This window comes from Macaca nemestrina, chromosome 3 (assembly GCF_043159975.1).
Source record: "Macaca nemestrina isolate mMacNem1 chromosome 3, mMacNem.hap1, whole genome shotgun sequence".
Classification (NCBI taxonomy): domain Eukaryota; kingdom Metazoa; phylum Chordata; class Mammalia; order Primates; family Cercopithecidae; genus Macaca; species Macaca nemestrina.
In genome coordinates this window covers 46,284,001-46,309,509 of record NC_092127.1, presented here as the reverse complement: position 1 = coordinate 46,309,509, position 25,509 = coordinate 46,284,001, and the positions used below count along the sequence as shown (strand labels likewise).

Below are 25,509 nucleotides of genomic sequence, written 5' to 3'. Positions count from 1 at the left end.
CTAGTTTCACAACTATATTAACTAAGCCTGAAGGGCGCTATATAGTTAGGCAATATTTTCCAATATAAAGAGCTCTGATTGAAGTTCAAACTCTTATTGTGAATCTTTGGAATTTGGCATGAAAGAGAACAAACATGATTGCATCTGTTCTTCCCTACTTTAAACCATCTTCAGTGTCAACATACACAATGAGTTTTGTGGTATTTCCACCTGGTTTTCTATTTTCAAAGTACTCTTTTGTATGACACAGGAATAAAAATACTTGAATTCTAATATGCCATTTTCCCTTACTCTCCTCACACTTTTTTGGACGGCTTATAATTTTCGATATGGTACAAAGGCTCACTAACTGGTTTTTTGCTAGAGGCCTGCTACTGATACTGATGGCCGCTAAATGCTAGGTATGCCGCCGGTATTGCTCTTACTTCAATACCGACATCGCACGATAAAGACAGTGGCATTTAGGCGCGCAAGCGCAATTCTTGATTAATGAGCCAAGGCAAAGTCTTCTCAATCCGAGTTTTGAGTTTTCCTTACTTTTCCCCCAAATGCTCTTTTCCTCAGATTTCACATCAATAGCACTTTCTCGAGTTTTCACGAGTAACCTGACGCAGGCGGAACCGACGGAGACTAGCCGGCGAGAATCCTACGGTCGCAGCCAGCTGCGCAGCGTCAGCCGGGGACGCTCCGTGCGGAAGACCGCCTGTGACTCGACACACTCTCCAGTGACGCGGTAGTCGCCGCACCTGCGCTGCGGGGCGGGAAGGAGGCTCGAGTGCCGGGGGAACGGAGTCTACGACTCCGGGCGGAAGCTGGGGAAGCAGGGAGGGAGAGAGGGAAGAAGAGAGGAAGAGACGGGCGGAGGGGCGGTCCTTGCCGGAGGTTCCTAGGTCCTTCACTTCCTGTTTGCCGGCACTTCAAAATCCGGGTCAAAGGGTGTCGCTTCGGTCTCTTTTACCCGGCTGATCCCAGCACCCTCCGTGACAGCGCCTCCTGACTCAGCCGACAGCCGGCTTCTTCTCACGATCTGCTGAAGCCTGGACGCCCACACCTGACCCGGAACTCGGAGGCGCGCTTCCTCCACCCACCGGCGAACAGCCCCGGACCCTGAGCGCCAGCCGACGCCGCCGGGGGTCCCGACAGGCCTCTCCGCGCTGATGCTGAGAGGGATCGAGGGCCCGGGGCGGCGGCGGAGTACGGGCCTCTGGCGCCTTAGGCCAGCCGCAGGCGTCGGTTCTTACGCTCTCCAGGCTCGCCAGCTCTCGCCCCAGCTTGGATGGGTCTCCCTGCCCCATAAATGTGGCTGCTGAGGCGGCGGTGGCGGTGGCCCGTCACGCTGCTGCTGCGGCGCTCCAAGTTCACCTCCGCCCCGGGGCTCTCCTGCCCCACCTCGGGGCTGCCGCCACCCGCTCCTTATCCTCTGGCCCTGGCCTTGCTGCGTGGCGACAATGGACAAGATCCTGGAGGGCCTTGTGAGTTCTTCGCATCCCCTGCCCCTCAAGCGGGTGATTGTGCGGAAGGTGGTGGAATCGGCGGAGCACTGGCTAGACGAGGCGCAGTGCGAGGCCATGTTTGACCTGACGACCCGGCTCATCCTGGAGGGCCAGGACCCTTTCCAGCGGCAGGTGGGGCACCAGGTGCTGGAGGCCTACGCACGATACCACCGGCCAGAGTTCGAGTCCTTCTTCAACAAGACCTTTGTGTTGGGCCTCCTTCATCAGGGCTACCACTCTCTGGACAGGAAGGATGTAGCCATCCTGGACTACATTCACAACGGCCTGAAGCTGATTATGAGCTGTCCGTCGGTGCTGGATCTCTTCAGCCTCCTGCAGGTAGAGGTGTTACGGATGGTGTGTGAGAGACCGGAGCCGCAGCTCTGTGCCCGACTGAGCGACCTTCTGACCGACTTCGTGCAATGCATCCCCAAAGGGAAATTGTCCATCACGTTCTGTCAACAGCTGGTTCGAACGATAGGCCACTTCCAGTGCGTGTCCACTCAGGAGAGAGAGTTGCGGGAATATGTCTCCCAGGTGACAAAAGTGAGTAACTTGCTGCAGAACATCTGGAAGGCCGAGCCTACCACACTGCTGCCTTCTCTGCAGGAAGTTTTTGCAAGCATCTCTTCCACAGGTAAGGGTCATTATCTTTCAGAATATCTCATAAAAATTCAGTATATGTCTCTCTTGAACACACACATTCACACCATGTTTTCCTACTGCCCTGAAAACATTCTTAAGGGAGAGCAAATCCTAATACCCTTATCCCAGATTTATTCACATTCACTACCTTATTCAGGACGTCACCTCGTACTTTAAAAACAGGCAGCGTTCCCATTTTAAAGGTTGAGAACGTCCAGGTCTAAGACCTTTGGCACTAAACAAGTTGCTTAATTACCCAGCCTCTGCTCAAGTTATTTGGAATGCTTTGAGGATGACAGCTACTGCAGAAAGCTTCCATTCATTAGTGACTAATGGTAGCATGATGTTTACCATAGTATTTGTTGTTCGTGTCTCTCTCCTTTTGTAATGAGTTTTTCCCCCATTTTTGTATTTCCTCATTTTTGAATTAATGGATTATGCAATTTATTACTGGATTATCCCAGTTAACTATGAAGTTTTTAAATACTGACATTTTTTGTCTACAATATCTAGTAGACAAAGGAGGGATACAGATAGAATGAGGGAAGGAAGAAGAGTATGAGGATTTAAATATTTGTTTTAGTGCCCATGAACTGCATTCTCAGAAAGCAGAGAAGGGTCACATGATACTTGCCTAGAAAATGCTTTCTCGCCCAGGAATTTTACCAGTACCTCTACCTTCCTTGTTCTGTCTTGGACCTTTCAGGTTTGAATACATTCAAAACCATGTTCATTTCCGCTCTACTTGGTACAAGCATTCTCCTTCATTTATACCACCAGCGGGGACTGTCTGGCTGTTCAGATTGAACTTGTGAGGGACGTGTCCTCTTTTTATCTTAAGAACCAGAAGTAAAGGTGGAGTTTTATCAAGCGTTCTGTGTTCTGATGAATTTAATATATTTATGAAAGAATTACAAACGATGTATTTGCAGTATCTGAGTTGGTTTTTCTTTTCTTTTTGTAATTTTACTTCTATTGCCTGTGTTGTCATAACTGTTAGGTTCCTACCAAATTTTTTCAACTGTAGCAATAAAGGTGCTTGTCTTGGATTTGCTTAATTTGTATCCAGTTTAAGCAAAGTCTCCCCAAAAGTCACCTTAATTTCTACTTTAAGAGATTTTTTAAAATCTTCCTTAGAGCAATGTAATGATGAATAGTTTTAAGTTATTCTGGAGGGTCTGAAGCGGGAGTTGAAATGATACTTAAGTGCCCCCAAAAGTCACCTTAATTTCTACTTTAAGAGATTTTTTTAAATCTTCCTTAGAAAGATGTAATGATCAATAAGTTTTAAGTTATTTTGGAGGGTCTGAAGTAGAAATTGAAATGATACTTTATATAAGTTTCTTTATATTTCCTTTCTGATTAGTGATTTACAGGTTAATATTTCAGTGCAACAATAAGTCGATAGATTATGAAAAATTTAAAGTAACTTATGGACTAACCATAGCAATATATTTTAGTTTTCTGTCTATAGTATGAGTGATCATTGCTGTTCACTCTTAATCTTTCATTCCTGTAATTTAACATTCCTTGTAAATTAGAGTCTACGCATGAGGGTGTAGCATAATAATCCTTCCTAATTAACACCTTTGCTGCAATTACTTTTGTTTTTTTTGTAAAGTGTTGTTCTTTTTAAATACTTGAACGTACTTGCCATGTTTCCTTTTCTTTTTTATTAAAAAAACAGATGCATCATTTGAACCTTCTGTAGCATTGGCAAGCCTTGTGCAGCATATTCCTCTTCAGATGATTACAGTTCTCATCAGGAGCCTTACTACAGATCCAAATGTAAAAGATGCAAGTATGACCCAAGCCCTTTGCAGGTACTTCTTCATGACACTATTAATGGTAATTGTAGATTGGGGAAGAGGAAATACTTTGTATTTTGTGAGTAATGAAAAACTTACGAATGTTTAAAACTAAAATCATGGAATGACATATGTAAATATTCTCCAAATAGATTGGAATTGTTTACCTTATAGCGTTGAGAGGCATCCCAATAATTCACAAATCTATTTTCAATTCACCTTTAATTCCCAAAATATACACACATATATACAGATGCTGATTGGATTATCAGTATACAGTATTTCACTAATTTCGTTGCTCATCATTGTTTCCTGCAACCTATTTTTCTTTGTTTTTTTTTTCTTCTTTAGTAAGTATACACTTTACTTTCTCTCTTAACCAGGCTCAGTGTGTAATACACTGTTTGCCTTCGCCTGTTTGTATTTTTTTTCTTTCTCAGTTTTAAATCAGTTTCTCAGATTTGGCAAGATACAGAATTCTAATTTGATAGCCATTTTCTCTTAGCATTTTAAAAATAATACTGTATTACCTTTGGGCATCTATTGTTGCCGGTGGGAAGTCACCTGTCAATCTGACTCATTCCTTTGTGAGTAGTCAGCTTTTCTGGAAACTTTTATGTTCTCTTTATCCTTAATGTTCTATAATTTTATTCTTACATTTCTAGGTATAATCTTAATATTATTTGCCCTTCTCAGCACTTTGGCACTTTTATTCAGTCATTCATTCATTTATTCAAACCACACTTATTGAGTACTTACCATGAATGCCAGGCAGTGTTCAAAATGTCCTCAAACAAACTGATAAAAATATCTGCCTTATAGGCTTACGTTCTACTTGGGGAGGCAGACAGTAATTTAATAACACACTTCATTGATTCCAACATGTCTTCTAATTTCAAAGATGTTTAAATGTAGAAATGCCCAGTCATTCGTGTCCTAGTTAAATTGGCATGACTTTTCTTGCCTTGGTGGTACATAAGCTAATTATGCATCTTAAAATTGAATTTGTTTTTGATTTGATTAAATATAATAAGTAAAATAATTTAGTACATTAGATAGTGATACATGTTTGAAAAAAAGCAGACAGAAAGAGGGATAGGAGTAGACAGGAAGGGGGACAGATTGTGGGGAAGTGGTTTGCAATTTTAAATAAGATGGCTGAAGAAGTCTTCACTAAGGTAACCATGAAGTGAAGACATGAAGGATGTGAAGAAGCAAACCTGTGGATATCTGAGGGGAAGAATATCAATACTGTTTTATAGTTCACTAATTTTCTCTTCAAAGGTGCTCATCTGTAGAGCTTACTTACTGAGTTTCTTTATTTCAATGACTATTTTTTTCTAATTGAGTTTTTTGTGTTTTCCTGTTCTTATTAAATACCTGACTGTTTTTGTTTTTTAATTCTTTTCCTGTGTGTGTGTGTATATTAAGCACATTTAAATACAGTATAAGGATTTGGACAAAAGGGTTTCTGTGCTTCTGTTATAAAATTATTATTATAAGGTAACATATAAACTGAGGTATTCATATTGAGTTCTCAGCTGCATTTGTACTAACTTCACTCTCTATAACACAAACTCTAGGGACTTTGATTTTCTCCACCTTATTCCCCTTTTCACTTCATTGTTTAAAAAGATCTTCCTCTTCTAGCATTTCTCCTTTCTTCTTGTGCTCTTAAACATAATTGAATCAATTTATCTGTAACTTTTACTTCCAGTTTCATAGTGTTCATTTCCTCTTTGACTTTCAGAAATTTGTGAAAGTGCTTTGTATGTATGAGAAAACTCTTATGTAAATGTTTTTCCTGTTGTGTGACCTCTGTCCCCATTGCTTTTAATTTATGATGATCCCCCTTGCTGTGTTTGATAATATGTATTTTTATTCTCATCTCCTTGATATCTTTGTATTCATTGTTCTTGAAATTCTTATCTGACACCATACTGTTAGGAATTTCTTTCTGTATCTATTCTTTTTATTTTCTTCCTTCCCATTATTATCATCACTATCAGTTCTGATCTGTATGTGGCTGACTTCCAAGTCTTTATGTAAAGTTTTCGTTGTTCATTTACTCTTAAGAAACTCTTACCTTATTCATCTCTTCATAATGTAACTCCTTCTGTGCCCTATTTAAGCAGCAGCACACTTTTGTCAGTGTGACTGTAACAGCACTAAAGTGTCTTTCCCTTTGGGATGAATGCATTATAACTTGTATTTCCTCCTAGTAAAACAGATGCAGAGAATTATAGATTTTACAGCAGGAAGTGAAATTAGAAATTAGTTGGTCCATCACTTTCATTGCATAGGGTAATAGTGGCAGATTTTCTTTACATGACATAAACTATTTAATACTCACCACAGTCTTTTGAAATAGGTACTGTTATTGGCCCCATCTCATAGTTGAGGAAACTGAGAGGTTAAATTGTTTACCCAAGCTCATTCAGGTAATAAACAGTGAATCCGGTATTTGAACTTAAATCTGGCTCCCGGTTATGAGATAGTCACCCATGAAGACACAAACCAGGGTAGTCAAGTTTCTCACGTAGGGCCACTCTCTTAGAGGCAGAACTTATCTTCATGGCCTGATATTGGTGTTTATTTTTTTCTCTTTTTTTACTTAAATTGACACTAATTCTAGATATCTGGTCACAAACCTATAAGCAATTTTCAACTCCATCCTTTCTTTCATTCCCTTTGATTAACATAATGAATAAGTCCATTGGATTTTTTCTTTAGGACATTTCTTAAAATGACACTTATTCTATCCCCACTGCCCTGAAGAAATCAGGCTTTCCTCGTTGCACAGTTTTTTAGTTTGTCTTTTTGCTAGCAGTGACTGACTTTTCTTATCTTAATCATCTGGACTCCTGATTTTTCTCTTTCAATCAAGACATTGTAGTGACTTCCACCACCTACTAAGTTGAATTCATATTCCACTTCTTGGCATTCAGTCCTCTTAATTTTCAAGCCTCTTCAAAAACAGTTGTAGTAACCAATTTAGGAATTTTTTTTCAAGATATATTTGGAAATTAATTTTTACCTACTTTTTTCTATGGGGAGTTGTACCCAGTTTTTGTATTACATTTCCAGTATAGCCTGCGTGATCCTATTTACCCATAATCTACCTGAAGTAATTACTCTTATGTAGAAAATGTAACTGAAAGGGATAGTGATATTTATTTTTACCATCCTCCTCCCACTTTATACCTCCCCGTGCACTATACTTTCCCAAACATAGCAGTGATCATGTTTACAGTCATTTTCTATAATCCATAGAAATGCAAATGTAAAGCTAGATACCATACCAGGACCAAACAGGTAACATTAAAATATGAAATAGGCCAAGTATAAGTTAAGTGATAGGAAATGGGATACATAAGTACCTTCTAAAAGAGAAAACTGATCATGAACTCCAGTTGTCTGTTGATACAAGGAAATTGGAATCCAGTCTTGTTTGATTTTTCAAAAGAAGCCTGAAATCCAGTTTTCTATGTGAAATTTCCCAATGTTTAAAACATTGGGACAAATAAAAGGGAAGGCTGCCTATAGCCCGCAAGCTGCCATGTAAAAGTGGAAATTGGTGTTATTCTCCATAAATTACAATTAAACCAAAACGATTATGGTGTCTTTCATAATTTTGCCAGTTTTACTGTTACGATTTTAAAGTTACATGTGTTTTTCTTTAGCTATATAAAGAAATGCTTTCATTTAGTTAATAAATTTGAGTTCCTACTCAGTGCCAGGCATTAAGTGCTGGGAATCCAAAGATACATGAGAGATTACTGCTGTCAAGCTCACAATCTAATGGAGGAGATAGGTCGTGGAGTACGTAAATAACAAGTATATAGTTAAATGTTATTTAAATAGTAAGATATTAAATCAGTATACCAGGGTTAAAAGAAAGTGTCCTTAGAATTCAAATTGATAATCACTGATACATGGTGGATAAGATTCCTGTAGTTAACCATAAAAATAGTTTATCCTGCAGTGCCTGCCTGTACCGGAGAGGAAACAGACATGTGCAAGTCCAATCAAATTGAAACAGAACTGGAATATAATTAAAGTGTGGCAAAAAAAAACATGGCATTCTGTCCTGGCAGAGCTTAGTTTAAATGCCAGTACTATTATTTGATAATTGTGTGCTTGTTGACAAATTTCCTAACTTTTCTTCCCTTTTTAAGGACAGAAACCATACCTTATTGTTATATTCTCAGCACCAAACACAGTACCTGCTATATAATACACAAATCTTTATTTCATGAATGCTTTCTGACTTAGTCTGTTTGGGCTACTGTAAAAAAATACCTTAGATTGGGTTATTTATGAACAATAGAAATTTATTTCCCACAGTTCTGGAGGCTGGGAAATCCAAGGTCACCATGCCTGGCTAATTTTTGTATTTTTAGTAGAGATGGGGTTTCACCATGTTGGCCAGGCTAGTCTTGAACTTCTGACCTCAGGTGATCCAGCCGCCTTGGCCTTCCAGAGTGCTGAGATTACACGCGTGAGCCACGGCGCCCAGCCTTCAGTTGCTTTCTGAAAGAGTTGTACCAATCTTCATTGTGGTAGAGATCTAACTTTAGGTAGTGTCTCCCTCAGATCCCATATTACTTTTTTGTTTTTTCTTTTTTCATGAAATTGGTCAAGCAGATTTGGTGTGTGGTGAGGGCCTTTTCCTTTAGATGGAGATTTCTGTGTGTCCTCACATGGCAGAAAGAGCAGGGGTGCCCCCTTCAGCCTCTAATCCTAGTCACTAGTCACCTGACAAAGGCCCCACCTCTTAATACCAACACATTGGGGATTAGATTTTAACATATGAATTTTGGAGGGACACAAACATTCAGACCACAGCAGCTTCTGATCTGTATAACATCTGATACGAAGTTTATTTATAGGTGGTCCAGAGATTGGCATACATGAAATAAGGTAAAGAATGGAAGCTTTTGAGATGTAAAGGCAGAAATGGAAAGGATGAGAAAAAGGCTGGCTGAGTAATGAAGGATAATGAAAAGCCACGGCCAAGTGGAATTTTCTACTCTCTGTGCTCTCACCCTCTCTCAGTACTCTCTTTAGACTGAGCCAAAGGGAGTTCTGGCCTTGAGACCTGTATTCTGGTGAGCCCTGTCTGGTTCTTCTCTGACAGTGTGACTTCCCATGATGCAAATAATCCACAGAGCCAAGATGTACTCACACATACCCTGCCTCTAGATTACATCTTTTTTATGTCCATATTTACATATATGTATTCACATGATTTTCTTTTAAACTAAAATTGTTTTTTAAAAAAACTGCACTGGTATGTTTTTTCCATCTTAATTCAACAATTTCTCAGCTCTTTCCATTTTAGATTCCTTATGGATAGATTCATGTACATCTATCTTATTATTTCAAGCTCTATATAGTGTTCCATAGTATCAGTACCATAGTATCTTTAAACATTTCCTTATTGACAATCATTTAGGTTGTTTGCAGTTTTTCTATACCATAAACAGTGCTACAGTGAATGTCCTCTGTACACAAATGCAAGTGTGTCTCTGCTTTGCTACTCTGTATAAGTAGAATGGCCACAACATTTTATGAGAATCACTCCAACAATAATTGGAAGATATGGAATAGCTGTCAAGGACTACGTTAATGACTTGTAACCGTCATTGCTGGAAAGGCCAGAAAAACAAGAAAAGAAATAGAATTTGTGTAGAGAATAGAGGGAACATACACATAACTTGTAGTTAAGCTGCATTTGGACTGGGACCACTCTTAATATCCGAATGGACATTTTAATCTTAAAAGCAAAAACCTTAATAAAAATAACATTCCAGTGTTAATGTAGATAGTTATATAACACAATTGTTGTGAAAATAACCGTATCAATGAAGATGTCAGTCCTTCGGCCTGGCGCAGTGGCTCACGCCTGTAATCCTAACACTTTAGGAGGCTGAGGTGGGCAAATCACTTGAGGCTAGGATTTCAAGACCAGCTCAGGCAACCCCCTTGGCAAAACCCCAGCTCAGAAAATACAAAAATTAGCCAGTTGTGGTGGTGCACACCTGTGTAGTCCTAGCTACTCAGATGGCCGAGGAGAGAGGGTCGCTTGAGCCTAGGAGACGAACTTTGCAGTGAGCCAAAGTAATGCTGCTGCACTCCAGTCTGGGTAACAGAGCGAGACTGTGTCTCAAAAAGAAAAAAGATGTTAGTCTTTTTAACATAGTAGTTGTTATTTTAGTAATGTATTTATGTCCTTAGTATTTATATTTGCATTTTGTACAATCAAGGTATTTATTTATTGCCACGTGTATTAACATTTGGTGGAAAAGGGGCATTCACAGTATTTCCAGTGTTGTAGATTAATTCATTTAATCTTCACAACAGTGCTGTAAAATAAACATGTTTATGTATAATTTACAGGTGAGGAAACAGACACAGAGAGGTTAAATAACCTATGTAGGTATTTAGGGTCCCCTAGCTAATAAATGGCAAATTGAGATTTTTAAACCAGTCACTTTGGCTTCAAAAACTCATTTTTCCCCCTTCTATTTTCTTAGTATATAATCCCAAAAATAGGACTACTAGGTCAAATTATATGAACATTTGCTTCAGTTGCTTTCTTTTTTTTTGGAGACGGAGTCTCGCTCTGTTGTCCAGGCTGGAGTGCAATGGCATGATCTCGGCTCACTGCAACCTCCGCCTCCCGGGTTCAAGCCATTCTCCTGCCTCAGCCTCCCGAGTTGCTGGGATTATAGGCATGTGCTGCCATGCCTGGCTAAATTTTGTATTTTTAGTAGAGATGGAATTTCACCATGTTGGCCAGGCTGGTCTTGAACTTCTGACCTCAGGTGATCCAGCCACCTTGGCCTCCCAGAGTGCTGAGATTACAGGCGTGAGCCACCGTGCCCATCCTTCAGTTGCTTTCTGAAAGAGTTGTATCAATCTTCGTTGTGGTAGAGCTCTAACTTTAGGGAGTGTCTCTGTTAGATCCTTTCTTTTTTTTCCACTAAATTGGGTTGGTACTCAAGAAAAGCACCCATTAGTGCAAAATGAGGCCTTTACAATATTTACAGACTTAGTGCTCTTTTATATATTTGAAGTTTCTTTTTGTTGTCTTTGTATAGTAGGATTTTGAAAAAGATAAAGATACCTCTTTCACAGTTCAAAATATAGGCTTTTTAAACAGTACATTTCGTATTAGACTATACTCACCAGGAAGGAGGAATCTTGGTTCATATTCATATATCTTAGTTCAGATTACATTTTGGCTGCTCTTTTTAGAGTAAATTTGCCTAATAAATTCTTGATGCAGGTTGAGCATCCCAAATTTGAAATGTTTGAAAATCCAGTACTTTTTGAGTGCTGACATGATGCTCAAAGGAAATGTTCATTGGGACATTTCAGATTTCAAATTTTTGGATTTGAAATGCCCAACCAGTAAATATATAATGCAAATAATTGAAAATCCAAAGCACTTCTGGTTCCAAACAATTCAGATAAGGAATACCTAACCTGTGCCACTATATAGCATAAATTTTAAGTTTTGCATTTATGCAAAATAATTTATCGGAAATTATTTTTATGGAAATATGTTGAATAGGAGAAACTATCAGTTTACAAGATTGGAAACTCCATGAGAACAAGCACCTGTTACATTCACTTCTACATCTTGGTCAGTGCTTTTCCCCAGCAAATTCAGTAAATATTTATTAACAAAGTGAGTGGTTATCTACTGTAACTCTTGTTATCTCTAACTAAATGAAAATATTTTCAATAATGATTGTTTCGTTTTCCTTCAATTTCAGAATGATTGACTGGCTATCCTGGCCATTGGCTCAGCATGTGGATACATGGGTAATTGCACTCCTGAAAGGACTGGCAGCTGTCCAGAAGTTTACTATTTTGATAGATGTTACTTTGCTGAAAATAGAACTGGTAAGTGGGAGTGTGGAAATCTATTAGAATATATAGACTCGTAAAATCAGTATTTTTATCTTTGGGTGGTATCCTTGAAAGCATCTAATTTTGAGTATGTTATTGTTGGTTCGTTTGGAGTAACAGTTTTGAAAAGGCTTTAGAAATTGTTTTAAATGTCATTTAAATATAAGTAATTACGCTGGGCATGGTTGCTGACCCCTGTAATCCCAGCACAAGGCGGGCAGATCACTTCAGGCCAGGAGTTTAAGACCAACCTGGCCAATGTGGCAAAACTCCGTCTCTAGTAAAAATACAAAAATTAGCTGGGCATGATGGTTCATGCCTGTAGTCCCAGCTGCTCAGGAGGCTGAGGCACGAGAATCACTTGAACCTGAGAGGCAGAGGTTGTAGTGAGCCAAGATAGCACCACTGCACTCCAGCCTGGATGACAGAGCAAGACTCTGTCTCAAAAAAAAAAAAAAAGTATAAGTAATTAAAATAATTTTTTCATTTTCAAATATCCAATACAAAAACATTCTTTCCATTATCTCTTGGGTCCACCTAATCAAGCTTTTTCCACCATTACTCTACCAAAATTACCTTTGACACCAGTGCTTTCCAGTGTTGCTAAACTCACAAGTCATTTCTCAGGCCTCTTCTCATTTGACCTGTCAGCAATATTTGACACAGTCAATCACTCCCTCTTTTTTCCAGGACATTATACTCTCCTGATTTTTGTCCTCCTTCACAGGCATATCAGTCTCCTGTACTTACTCTAACTTTTAGAATGCCTTACAGTTCAGTCTTTGGTCCATTTTCTTCCCAGTGCATACTCACAGCATAGGTGTTCTATGGCTTTAAATAACATCTCTAATTTGACGACTGCCAGATTTATATTTTTTGTCCATTTTTCTTCCTTGAACTCCATATTCATGTATCCATCTGTCTTTACATGAATGTCAGATTCACTTTATCTACAATTTTACTCCTGATTTTTCCCTCCCAGACCTAGAGGCTCCTCTGTACTTTCGCTTGCTCAAACCAAAAACCTTGAAGCTATTCTTATCTTTTTTTTTATTCTCTCTCAGCCCATATCCTACAAATTCTACTGACACCACTTTTAGAATATATCCAGACAGAATCCTACCACCCTGATCCTACATCATCATCCCTTGCTGCAAGATTGCAGCAGCCTTTGTGCTCCTGTTCTTGGCCCCCCGTACTTATCACACAAGGTCCTATGTATTCTGGCCCACTTCTTCTCTAGTCCCATCTCCCACTGTTATTGCCTCGGTCTCTTGCTTCACTTACACTGCCCTTTTTTCTTCATCTGTAGCACACCAGCCTGAAGGCCTCAAGGCCTTTGCAATGCTGTTTGCCCTGCCTATAATGCTCTTATCCCAGGTATTTGCAAGGCTTATTCACTTCCTTCAGTTTTATAATTGGATATCACTTCTTTCATGAGGCATTTATTGAACACTATGTAAAACAGCAGATTTTTTTGCTACACAACGTTCTCTATTCATCATATCCTGCTTTAAATTTCTTAATAACACTTACCACCATGTGTTACTTTTTATTGTTTCTACCTACCCTCTAGATGGTAAACCCTGTATGATAGAGATTTTTTTTTAATTTCGATCCACTGTTGTAGCACTAGTTCCTAGAACTAGGACAAGTAATAGTATGTGCTTAACAAATATTTATTGAGTGAATTGAATGAATGGTGGACTCGGGAGCTATCGCCTTGTAAACATAATTTGACAAATTTTTATTTCGTTGGGGAGTTTTAACAATTGGGTTAGGCCAATTACATTACCCTTGATCTCTGTCATGTTGTTATTTCCTCACTTCATCCTTCTCCCAAAGTTTAATTACATAAGTTTTGTTAGAACTTTCCAGGAAGGGGACATTCATATAAGTAATTTGTAGCTCTAAGAAAATAACCACTGTTGGATTAATGATTTTCCTACAAATTCTTAAGGTGGTGTCTTGTCTTATTTTGAAGGTTTTTAATCGACTTTGGTTTCCTCTTGTGAGACCTGGTGCTCTTGCAGTTCTTTCTCACATGCTGCTTAGCTTTCAGCATTCTCCAGAGGCGTTCCATTTGGTAAGTTGTGACATAAGCTTTCTACTTTGAAAAAGCCTCATTTTGAAAATTTAGTTTAATATTGAGTCACATTTTTATGTAGTAAAAATATTGCAAGTTAGTCCCAAATCTGTTTTCATGTAGCTTTATGATTTCCTAGAAAATGAGATTGTGAGATTTCCCTCTAAGAATATATTTTCGTGTCTTATTCAGACTACTCCACTTGCAACAACTGTTCACATGGAAGATGTCACTGATGGATGTCTGTTGCACAAATGAACAGTATAGAAGGATTAAAATGATTGAAAAGCACTGCTTTAGAATTTTGAAAGTATGAAAACACGCCAGTTTTTGCAAGCTTTTCATTCACTCTCAGCCTACATCCTACAAATCCTGTTGACCGACCTTTGAAATACATCTAGAATCCTGCCACTTTAAGCCAGCTGAATCATTGGCTTTTATTTGATTTCAATTATTTGATTATCAGTTACTGCAGATGAGAAATGACAAATTGTAATTTTGGTCAACTGTCCATTTACCACCGTAGGGCATCATAGGAAAACAGTGCCTTTGTGTGGTTACTTAATTCTTCCAAAGTCTAATCCTGTTTTATAGGACTAGAAACTCATTGTCAATAAACCCACAATGGAAAAATCTTAGGAATACTGATTCACCATAACAAACGTCAGAGGAGACTAATGAAGTTCAGAATTCCAGTTGTTTTTATTTATCTAGAATATATTTACATAGGTTGCTCAATGTCTCATTTCCACTGAAGGAAAGTCCACAGGCTTTATAGTAAGTAAACCTTACTAGCACGTAATTACATTACAGATTACCACTTAGGATGAGTGATTTCTGCAGTTAATTGCCCTAATTTTGGTGAGTTTAATCATCAAGCAATAACCATATATATATATATATATATATGTATAATAGAAAACAAAACTGGAACTAAGATAGCAGGTGTACTAGCAAAGTCTTCCAAGAAAAAAACATCAATTATTTGTCCTTGTCTTCAGGCACAATCATGTGTAAGACATTTGAGAAAAGGCTTTGTTTTCCACATTTTTTTAACTTTTAGATTCAAGGAAACGTGAAAGTTTTACATAGGTAAACTCGTGTCACATGGGTTTGTTTTACAGATTATTGCATTACCTAGTTATTAAACCAAGTACCCAATAGTTATCGTTTCTGCTCCTCTATCTCCTCCCACTCTCCCCGCTCAAGTAGGCCTCAGTGTCTATTGTCCCCTTTTTTGTGTTCATGAGTTCTCACCATTTTGCTCCCACTTACAAGTGAAAACATGGGGTATTTGGTTTTCTGTTCCTGGGTTAGTTTGCTAAGGATAATAGCCTCCACCTTCATCCATATTCCCGCAGAAGACATGATCTCATTATTATGGCTCCATAGCATTCCATGGTGTATATGTACCACATTTTCTTTATCCAGTCTGTCACTGGTGGACATTTAGATTGATTCCATGTCTTTACTATTGTGAATAATGCTACAGTGAATTCACGTGCATGTATCTTTATGGTAGAATGATTTATATTCCTCTCAGCATATACCCCGTAATAGGAATGCTGGGTCAAATGCTAGTTCTGCTTTTAACTCTTTGAAGAATCACCATAGTACTTTCCATAATGGTTGAATGAATTTATACTCCCACCAAGTGTATAAGTGTTCCCCTTTTTTTTGAACCTTGACTTTTTAATGATAGCCATTCTGACTGGTAGGAAGATGGTAGCTCATTGTGGTTTTGATTTGCATTTCTTTGCTGATCAGTAATATTGAGCTTTTTTTCATAAGCTTGTTGGCTGCATATATGTCTTATTTTGAAAAGCATCTGTTCATGTCCTTTGCCCACTTTTTAATTGGGTTTTTCTCTTGTAAATTTGTTTAAGTTCCTTATAGATGCTGGATATTAGACCTTTGTCAGATGCATAGTTTATAAGTATTTTCTCCCATTCCATAGATTGTCTGTTCACTCTGTTGATAGTTTCTTTTGCTGTGCAGAAGCTCTTAAGTTTAATTAGATCCCGTTTGTCAGTTTTCGCTTTTGTTGCAATTGCTTTTGGGGTCTTTGTCATGCAATCTTTGCCCATTCCTATGTCCAGGATGGTTTTGCCTAGGTTGTCTTCCAGGGTTTTTATAGTTTGGGGTTTTACATTTAAGTCTTATCCTTGATGTAACAAACATCGATACAAAAATCCTCAACTTGCAAACCAAACCCAGCAGCACTTCAAAAAAGCTAATCCATCATGATCAAGTAGGCTTCATCTCTAGGATACAAGGTTGGTTCAGCATACACAAATCCATCACATAAACAAATAAAGACAAAAACCACATGGTTATATCAATGGATGCAGAAAAAGCTTTCAATAAATTCAACCTGCCTTCATGTTAAATACTCTCAATAAACTAGGTATTAGAGGAACATGTCTAAAAATAATAAGAGGCATCTGTAACAAACCCACAACCAACATTATACTCAATGGGCAAAAGCTGGAAGCATTCCCCTTGAAAACCAGCACAAGACAAGGATGCCCTCTCTCATCACTCCTAATCGATATAGTACTGGAAGTTCTAGCCAGAGCAGTCAGGCAAGAGAAAGCAATACGGAACATCCATATAGGAAGAGAAGAAGTGAAACTATTTGTAGATGATATGTTTCTGTATCTAGAAAACCCCATAGTCTCAGCCCAAAAGCTCCTTCAGCAGATAAACAACTTCAGCAAAGTCTCAGGATACAAAGTTAATGTACAAAAATCACTAGCATCCCTATACACCAACAGCAGCCAAGCTAAGAGCCAAATTAGGAAGGCAATCCCATTTACAACTGCCACAAAAAGAATAAAATACCTAGAAATACAACTAAGCAGGGAGGTTAAAGATCTCTACAATGAGAAATACAAAACAGTGCTCAAAGAAATCAAGAAGACACAAACAAATGGAAAAACATCCCATGCTTATGGATAGGAAGAACCAATATCATTAAAATGGCCGTACTGCCCAAAGCAATTTATAGATGCTGTGCTCTTTCTATCAAACTACCAACGACATTCTTCACAGAACCAAAAAAACACTATTTTAAAGTCATATGGAACCAAAGAAGAACCTGAGTAGCCACAGCAATCCTAAGCAAAAAGAACAAAGCTGGAGCCATCACATTACCCAGCTTCAAATTATACTACAGGGCTACAGTAGTATATTAAAACAGCATGGTACTGGTACAAAAACAGGCACATAGACTAATGGAACACAAGAGAGACTCCACAGACAAGGCTGCACACCTATGACCATCTGATCTTGACAAAGCTGTCAACACAAGCAGTGGGGAAAAGGCTTCCTCTTCAATAAATGGTGCTTTGACAACTGGCTAGCCATATGAAGAAGATTGAAGCTGGACCCCTTCCTTACACCATATACAAAAATCAACTCAAGATGTTTTCCAAATTTCTAGGAAGGAGATTCTCTGATACAACTTTATCATTCATTCTAATGTTTATTGCCCACATTGAGGACATTCCTTAATCTCGTAGTGGGTAATGTGGCAGTTAGATCACCTGTAACTCCAAATAACTCACTAAAGAACTTGGGCTTAGGAGTTGCTAAGTATGAGCAATAATCTGGAATCAGCATCATAGTTCATTATACATTGAGAATATCTTAGGGCAAACCAAGGTTGATGTTAGAATATGTGGTGTTACGGGTCAAGTTGCTTTTCTCACGCATTTTACCCAGTGGAATAAATTTATTTTAAACAGATACTATGGCAGATAGTAATAATGGAGAAAGAAAAAAAATCAAAGCTTCTAATTAAATAAGTTTTAAACATTTCCTCAAAAACTTTAGTATTATAATAATGTCAAAAAACATTTAGTTTCACTTATTCAAAAAAATCAACTTTCACACATTTAGAAGATAATAGCCTGCTTGGAAGTTTATTTGTATAACTGTGAAAGACCAAGTCTTATTTCCATGTCGTGATAATGTTGACCATTTAGGATATGCTAATAGACAACCATATAACCTGATTACAAAGACCTAATCTAATTTGACAGATTTGAAATTATTAATTTAATAATCACTTCTAAAATTTTTGCCTCTTCTGTCTCCCTTCACCTTTGAGAAAACAAAATAATTTAGATTTCTGACTTTTAGCAAGAGAATATCTGAGAAATGTGGCTTTATGCGACAGAAGTGTAATTCATATTTGCTTAGAAAAGTAAAGGTGATAGCAATAGAATGAACTCACTAGGAACTGGTAGTTTTATGGTCACATCAATGCCTGTGATGGAGGTAAGATAAAAGAAGGTAGTGCAAAAGCTACAGTGTGATTTAAGCACAAATGTAAAGCAAGACAGAGCAGAATGGAAATAGCACTGTGTTGTAAGACTATGATTGTTCTTTTTGTGGGAAGGAAAGGGAATTGATGAATTATTACTATAATTGCTGTTATTTCTGTTTGATGGTATGACCCTAATAGAGTTATAACTTTGTTTTTTACCATGAGTTAGCAACCCCAAAATGTTCTAGAAATAGAACAGAAAATACCTTTTACCATAAGAAGTGTACATATATAGTATCAGATTATAATTAAAAATTAATTGAAAAAATATAGTATCAGGCTAATGGAAAGAGCCATGTCTGTAAAATAGAAGTTGTTTCATTTTAATAACCTCCTAAAGATATGATTGGCTCTGGATTGATTGACTTTTTAGTTTAATTTTACAATGAAAGAAGATGGTTGTGCTGATGATCAATATTAACAATATTCTATATGTTTATGAGCAATGATCATTGTAGATTTCACTTTTATTTTTAGCCCCAGTTCTTTAAAACTAACAGAAGTTTCTGATGCCCTTTATTTTTAGAACCATCTCATCTTTTGGAGGGTGGGAAATGGGATTTGTTAGTAAGAATAGCCACTCTAACGTAAGGCATGGTCTCTGTGCTTATCTAAAAGTAATCTTATTACCTGAGCTGCAATGTTAGTTACACATGTAAAGATTTTCTTGAAGTAGACTTTAATGTGCAGTGTACTTTTAATTCTTTCAAGTAAAAAATTTTAAATTCACACTAGATGGAGCTCTTTAGCTAATTCTAGGATTGTTTTTCAAACGTTTATTCCCATTGAATGATCTGATAAATATAATAACCCTAACAATTTCAACCTACAGCGTTTTTCAGAATGGCAGCAATGACTAAGATTCCTATTTTATGCCTTAGTTTATGTTTTAGATGGTGTGTAAGGATGAGGAGAGGGGTCATATATGGGATTACAGTCATATGTGACTTCGAAAACTAGACTTACCTTGATATTTTAGAAATGTTTAACTTAATAAAAAAAAAACTCTGTGACTGAACATACAGAAAAGTATTTGCCGATCATATATTGTTTGTATTCTGTTTCTAGGCTAGAGAATGTGTTACCAATTTGTATAAAGTCAGCACTGTTTATCCTTTTTTTCTCTTCAGATTGTTCCTCATGTGGTTAATTTGGTTCATTCTTTCAAAAATGATGGTCTGCCTTCCAGTACAGCCTTCTTAGTACAATTAACAGAATTGATACACTGTATGATGTATCATTATTCTGGATTTCCAGATCTCTATGAACCTATTCTGGAAGCAATAAAGGTATGATGATAGTTGTACCAATATTTGTGGAGTTGTGTTATATTAGTAAGGTGAAACATTCTTATAACCAGCTACTCAATTTATGATTTTATGGTAATGTGCTTTTTGTTTGAAAAATGCAGTTAGAATCAGGTTTCATTTATGTTTAGGGAGTAACTGCTTTCTTGGCTGCTGTCACCATTCTAAATTAATAACCATATTTCTTCATTTCTGCAGTGTCATCAATTATAAGGCATATCTTTAAATTTATAACAGCTTTTTGGGAAATTTGTTTAAAAAGGAATGTTACGTTAACGCGTGCATCAGATTTGCACCCCAATATTAGAAGTGTTAAAGTATATGTAGAGTATGTCTTAGAATACAGGAAATGGAGTTTAATAAAATATTTGACTTTGATTTCTTCCCCTTTTTAATTCTTTTTTTTTTTTTTTTTTTGAGACCGAATCTCACTCTGTCACCCAGGCTGGAGTGCAGTGGTGCAATTTCTGCTGCCTTCAACCTTTGCCTCCCGGATTCAAGCAATTCTTCTGCCTCAGCCTCCTGAGTAGCTGGGACTACAGGCACCTGCCACTACACCTGGCCAATTTTTGTATTTTTAGTAGAGACAGGGTTTCACCATGTTGGCCAGGCTGGTCTCAAACTCCTGACCTCAAGTAATCCGCCTGCCTCGGCCTTCCAAAGTGCTGGGATTACAGGCATGAGCCACTGCATCTGACCTCTTTTTGAATTATATTTTTGCTGTGGACTGTTCATCAATGTTTAGAATCTTTACTTGAATTATTTGTGGAGTTATACTGTGTTTCAATTTTATATGTAAATGGATCTAAAAAGCACTTTTTTTTTTTGGACAGTCGTGCTTTGTTGCCCAGGCTGAAGTGCAATGGCATGGTCATGGCTCACTGCAGCCTCTACATCTTGAGCTCAAGTGACCCTCCTGCCTCAGCTTCCCAAGTAGCTGGGACTACAGGTGCACACCACCACGCCAGGCTAATTTTTTATTTTTTGTAGAGAAGGGGCCTCACTGTGTTGCTCAGGCTGGTCTTGAATTCCTAGGCTCAAGTGATCCTCGTCCTCCCAAAGTACTGGGATTACAGGCATGAGCCACTGTGCCTAGCCTAAAAAGCACTTCTGTTTGTGTTGAAGACTGGATCACAATAAACATACTTTCCTCTCAGTAAACTTACTGCATAATCAGTGTATAGCAAAAGAATTGGAGAACTGAACTCAGCCAAACTTAATCAGAAATTATTAGAAATCAATCCTATTGGTGGTTTTTTGTTTTTTTGAGATCTGAATTTCAATATAAAGGTCTTATCTTTACTTCTGTATCTGAGATGGATTAAAAACAGTTCTTTTTACTGTATCATTAACTAAATCAAACTTATTTTGGTTGAGCTCAGAAAACAGACTGTTAAGCAATTAATGTATATTGCTGGTGTGACACTTTGACACTTCAGAAGTAAATTATGTAGAGGAGCATTGTGGAGTGGATTTGATGGTAATATTAATCTCTTTCTACATTGTCACTGGATCCATAGATGATAGTTGCTGCACTTGTTAATTGATTGCCATTCTTTAGTTCATCAGAGTTTTTCATGTTGAAAATTCTGATAACTCATATAGGCTCAGAAGAAACAAGGGGCTCGCTCTAAGCCCAAAGAAAGCACTCTTAGCTGTCAACAACAACAAAAATTAGAAGATTGAAACTCCTTTAGAAAATGTTTGTTTGCTAAGGTCTAAGTGCCAGATGCTAATAGCAGTCCGGATAAGCCCTAATGATTTTACCAACTTCCCTTAACTCTCCAGTGCTCTGTTCATGCTTGAAATAATTTACACTTGAAATGTTATCTCATACTTCACCAAGTTGATAAGAAAAATCCGTATGTGGTAATAATTTTCTGTATGGGTAACATGAGATTAAGTTTTATTTTTCTTAAAGTTAAAGGTCATTGTGCATAGATGCTTTCATTTCTCATTTATTAATTACTTTGTGATTTTATTTCTAAGGGTTAATACTGAGTAAATATTAGTATTTAATGAAAAGGAGACATTTTTATTACAAAATTTGAAAACAAATTGTTTGCTTATGTTTAACTGTGTGCTAAAATTTAAGTCTTCATTCTACTGCCTTTGAATAGCACTGCAGTTTATTCTCTGACCCCAAAGTTTTATTTTATAAACATTTTGCTGGCGTGTAGAGAACATAAATAGTTCAAATGCGACTTGAATTTCCAGCTTTTGAGTATTTTTCAGCTTGATAAACTCTGTTATTAGACAGTATTTATTTTTGCCATACAGTTAAATTTGATATTTTGATGACTAGCCAAGTACTACCAGTTACTTCAAAACTAAGTGGGGGGAAAGAAAGTTCAAATGTCAGTGTGAGAATCTTAATGCTGTTAATTAAACAACAAAAATAATTTTTACTTTACTTTTAAACTGTTTTTCTTCTGTATGGCCTGTAGGATTTTCCTAAGCCCAGTGAAGAGAAGATTAAGTTAATTCTCAATCAAAGTGCCTGGACTTCTCAATCCAATTCTTTGGCATCTTGCTTGTCTAGACTTTCTGGAAAATCTGAAACTGGGAAAACAGGTCTTATTAACCTAGGAAATACATGTTATATGAACAGTGTTATACAAGCCTTGTTTATGGCCACAGAGTAAGTTTAAATTTGAATCTTTTCATTTTAACTGTAGAGGTTGATGCATGCTGATGAAATATAAGATGATAGAATTGTCTACACATTATTCCATATAAATGGCATAAATGTTAACTTTTATTGCCTTATTCAGAAATGAAATTGCTATTAGTGCTCAGAAACTATGAAAATGTTAACATTAGGCTGGGTGTGGTGGTTCACACCTGTAATCCCAGCACTTTGGGAGGCCGAGGCCGGTGGATCGCCTGAGGTCAGGAGTTCAAGAACAGCCTGGCCGACATGGCGAAACCCTATCACTACTAAAAATACAAAAACTAGCCGGGTGTGGTGGCGGGCGCCTGTAATCCTGGCTACTCGGGAGGCTGAGGCAGGAGAATTACTTGAACCCAGAAGGCAGAGGTTGCAGTGAGCCAAGATCGTTCCATTGCACTCCAGCCTGGGTGACAGACTGAGACTCAGTCTCAAAAAAAGAAAAGGTAACATTAATTCTGCTTATTATTCATTGCATTTAAATGTCACGTTAAAGAAATTACTCTGACGATTAATTTTTTTTTTTTTTTTTTGAGATAGAGTCTCACACTGTCACCTGGGCTGGAGTGCAGTGGCGCGATCTCAGCTCACTGCAACCTCCACCTTCCGGGTTGACGCCATTCTCCTGCCTTAGCCGCCCGAGTAGCTGGGACTACACGTGCCCGCCACCATGCCCAGCTAATTTTTTGTATTTTTAGTAGAGACGGGGTTTCACCGTGTTAGCCAGGATGGTCTGGATCTCCTGACTTCGTGATCCACCTGCCTCGGCCTCCTAAAGTGCTGGGATTACAGGCATGAGCCACCGCGCCCAGCTACTCTGATGATTTTTAACAGTGTAAAAGAAGGATTGATTGCACCTATTCCAAAGAGTTTAAGTGTGCTAGAGTACTTCACTCTTATTAAACTGTGAGACTAAAATTTTTTTAACCTGTATGTGTTTTGAGGGAAGTCATATATAATTTTATCTGCCCGTTGGTATTTTGTTGTCAGATCAACAACTTTGTTGCTGTTTAAGAAGTTTAAGTTCTGCTCTACCCTTAGGGCAATAATTGCTGAACACCTGTATAAACAGACATGTTTCTTTCCCCTCTTAAGAATTTTCTTTCAAATCCGTTTTCTTTTGCACCTAAGCAAATAGGAAATCAGAAGTTGTTAGTTATGTGAATGCTATCTGCAAAGGTACAAAATAATGATAAACTCTTCCTGAAGACAAAAACATGACTGAATTTTTCTCCTGAATACCAATAAAGTATTCACAGAACTTGCCCAAAGAGGTTTACAAATTGAGTTCTAAGCTTTTCCAAGTTGTTACACCTGCCCAGAGGAATCTTAAACTATCAAATGTCGAATTTGGCCAGGCGCGGTGGTTTGCACCTGTAATCCCAGCACTTTGGGAGAGTGAGGCGGGTGGATCACGAGATCAGGAGTTCGAGACCAGCCTGACCAACATGGTGAAACCCCGTCTCTACTGAAAATACAAAAATTAGCTGGGCATGGTGGCGCGTGCCTGTAATCCCAACTACTCAGGAGGCTGAGGCAGGAGAATCACTTGAACTCGGGAGGCAGAGGTTGCAGTGAGCCAAGATCGCGCCACTGCCCTCCAGCCTGGGTGACAGAGCGAGACTCCATCTCACGAAAAAAGAAAGAAAGAAATGTAGAATTCGCTTTATTTTATTGTTGGGCCCCAGATTATAATACCAGCACTCAGGTGTTTTTGGTTTCGTTTAGCATTTAATTTTTTGGTTTGTTTATATTTGGAATTGTGAGAATTTTTTTTTTTTTTTTTTTTTTTTTTAGAAAATAGATATATCTTTAGACACAAGTGATACTAGGCATAAGACTAAAAGAATCCCCGTCTTACCATCAGAGGTAATCTAGTCCAGACATCTCCTTTTACAGATGACAGAGAAAACAGAAAACCAAAGCAGTTGCAACAGCAAGAGCAAATAAAAGGTTATCTTTTGCTGAACAGTGGCCAATAATATTATCTCTGAATAGGAAGACAGCACATTTTATTTCTTAAGTAATATATGAATTCTTCTTCATAGTTTAAAAATAATTAAATTTTATATAGAATAAAAAGCAGATATTCCCATTTCCAAAAGTAATTTTGTTAACAGTTTACATTGTTCCAGACCTTTTTTGGTACAGTTGCATGTTTGTATTTAATATGAAAGCAAATGCATTTTTTTAAAGAAAATTTGCGGAGAATCCTATTTATGTATTCTTTTCCAGCCACTTGCTTTTATCATTTAATAATTTGTATTTGAAATACTCCCATGTTGGGGCAATACAGATCCGTGTCATTCCCAGTAAATGTGTATGCCATCATTTATTTATTAAATACTCATTAAATTAAACGAGTATTTAATAAATAATCCTTTAATAATGCTCCTATTGATGAATAGTAGGTTGTTTTGCTTATAATTAACATCTCTCTGCCCTTATACAGATATAGAGGATTTTTCTTTGAATATCCTCCATATCTTTGAATATCCTTTGAATATCTTTCAAATTGCTCTCCAGAAAAGCTGTAGCATTTTAAACTATGATACGAATATAAGATTGTACCTAGACCCTGTACCTTTAGCAGCAAATCAGCCTTTTTAATTTTTTGCCAATATGAAGAAAAATGCCTCTTTTAATTTGCATATCGCTGCTCATTATAGAGTTTTTTTCCTCTTATTTTTCTTCATTCATTTGTGTTTCTCTTCCAAATAACCTGTTCTTTTCCTTGTACATCTTTTTGTTGGGTCTTTTTTGTTTTCGTGTTGATTTATATATACTCTGGATGATCATCCTTTGCTACATGCTTTTTTCCAGTCACAATTCAAATTTGTGGGGTGTTTTATTTATAATTTTTTTATTTTATGTGTCCCAGTCTTCTACTTTTCATTTATAGCATCTGGACTTTTGAAGGCCTTTATCCTCTAAATTTCTTCTTTCTTTATTTTAAGTACTTCAGTAGTTTTGTATTTTATATCTAGCTCATTAGTCCTGTGGTATCTGTGATGGTGTATAATCTTATGTAACTTCATTTTTTACCAGATGGATACCCAGTTGTCCCTTTACTTTTTTTTTTTTAAGTAGTTTATCATTTTCCCTTGCTGTACTCTGAATGACTTTAACTTTATAATGTGTTTTAATGACAGCATATTTTTTTATTTCATGAAGATTTGAAAGAATTTAAGTTGTTTACTTATGTTATAAATTAATGGCTTAACCTATTTCTATTTGCTAATC

At 37.5% G+C, this 25,509-nt stretch overlaps 2 protein-coding genes across 4 annotated transcripts in view; one reads left to right on the top strand and one right to left on the bottom strand.

The window, feature by feature from the left end:
- LOC105493297 (uncharacterized) overlaps window positions 1-783 on the bottom strand; it is a 253,196-nt gene extending 252,413 nt beyond the window's left edge. For all 3 annotated transcript variants that reach the window (XR_011620937.1, XR_011620938.1, XM_071092983.1), the window contains exon 1: window positions 538-783. The gene's annotated coding sequence lies outside the window, so the exon portion shown is untranslated. The remainder of the gene's footprint in view (window positions 1-537) is intronic.
- Window positions 784-913: 130 nt separating this feature from the next.
- The window catches only part of LOC105493299 (ubiquitin specific peptidase 38), a 37,326-nt gene continuing 12,730 nt past the window's right edge, over window positions 914-25,509 (top strand). The window contains exons 1-6 of the mRNA XM_011760843.3: window positions 914-2,130; window positions 3,826-3,961; window positions 11,734-11,863; window positions 13,854-13,955; window positions 19,419-19,577; window positions 22,043-22,236. Of these exons, the coding sequence (XP_011759145.2) occupies window positions 1,449-2,130; window positions 3,826-3,961; window positions 11,734-11,863; window positions 13,854-13,955; window positions 19,419-19,577; window positions 22,043-22,236 (1,403 nt within the window). The 5' untranslated portion in view covers window positions 914-1,448. The remainder of the gene's footprint in view (window positions 2,131-3,825; window positions 3,962-11,733; window positions 11,864-13,853; window positions 13,956-19,418; window positions 19,578-22,042; window positions 22,237-25,509) is intronic.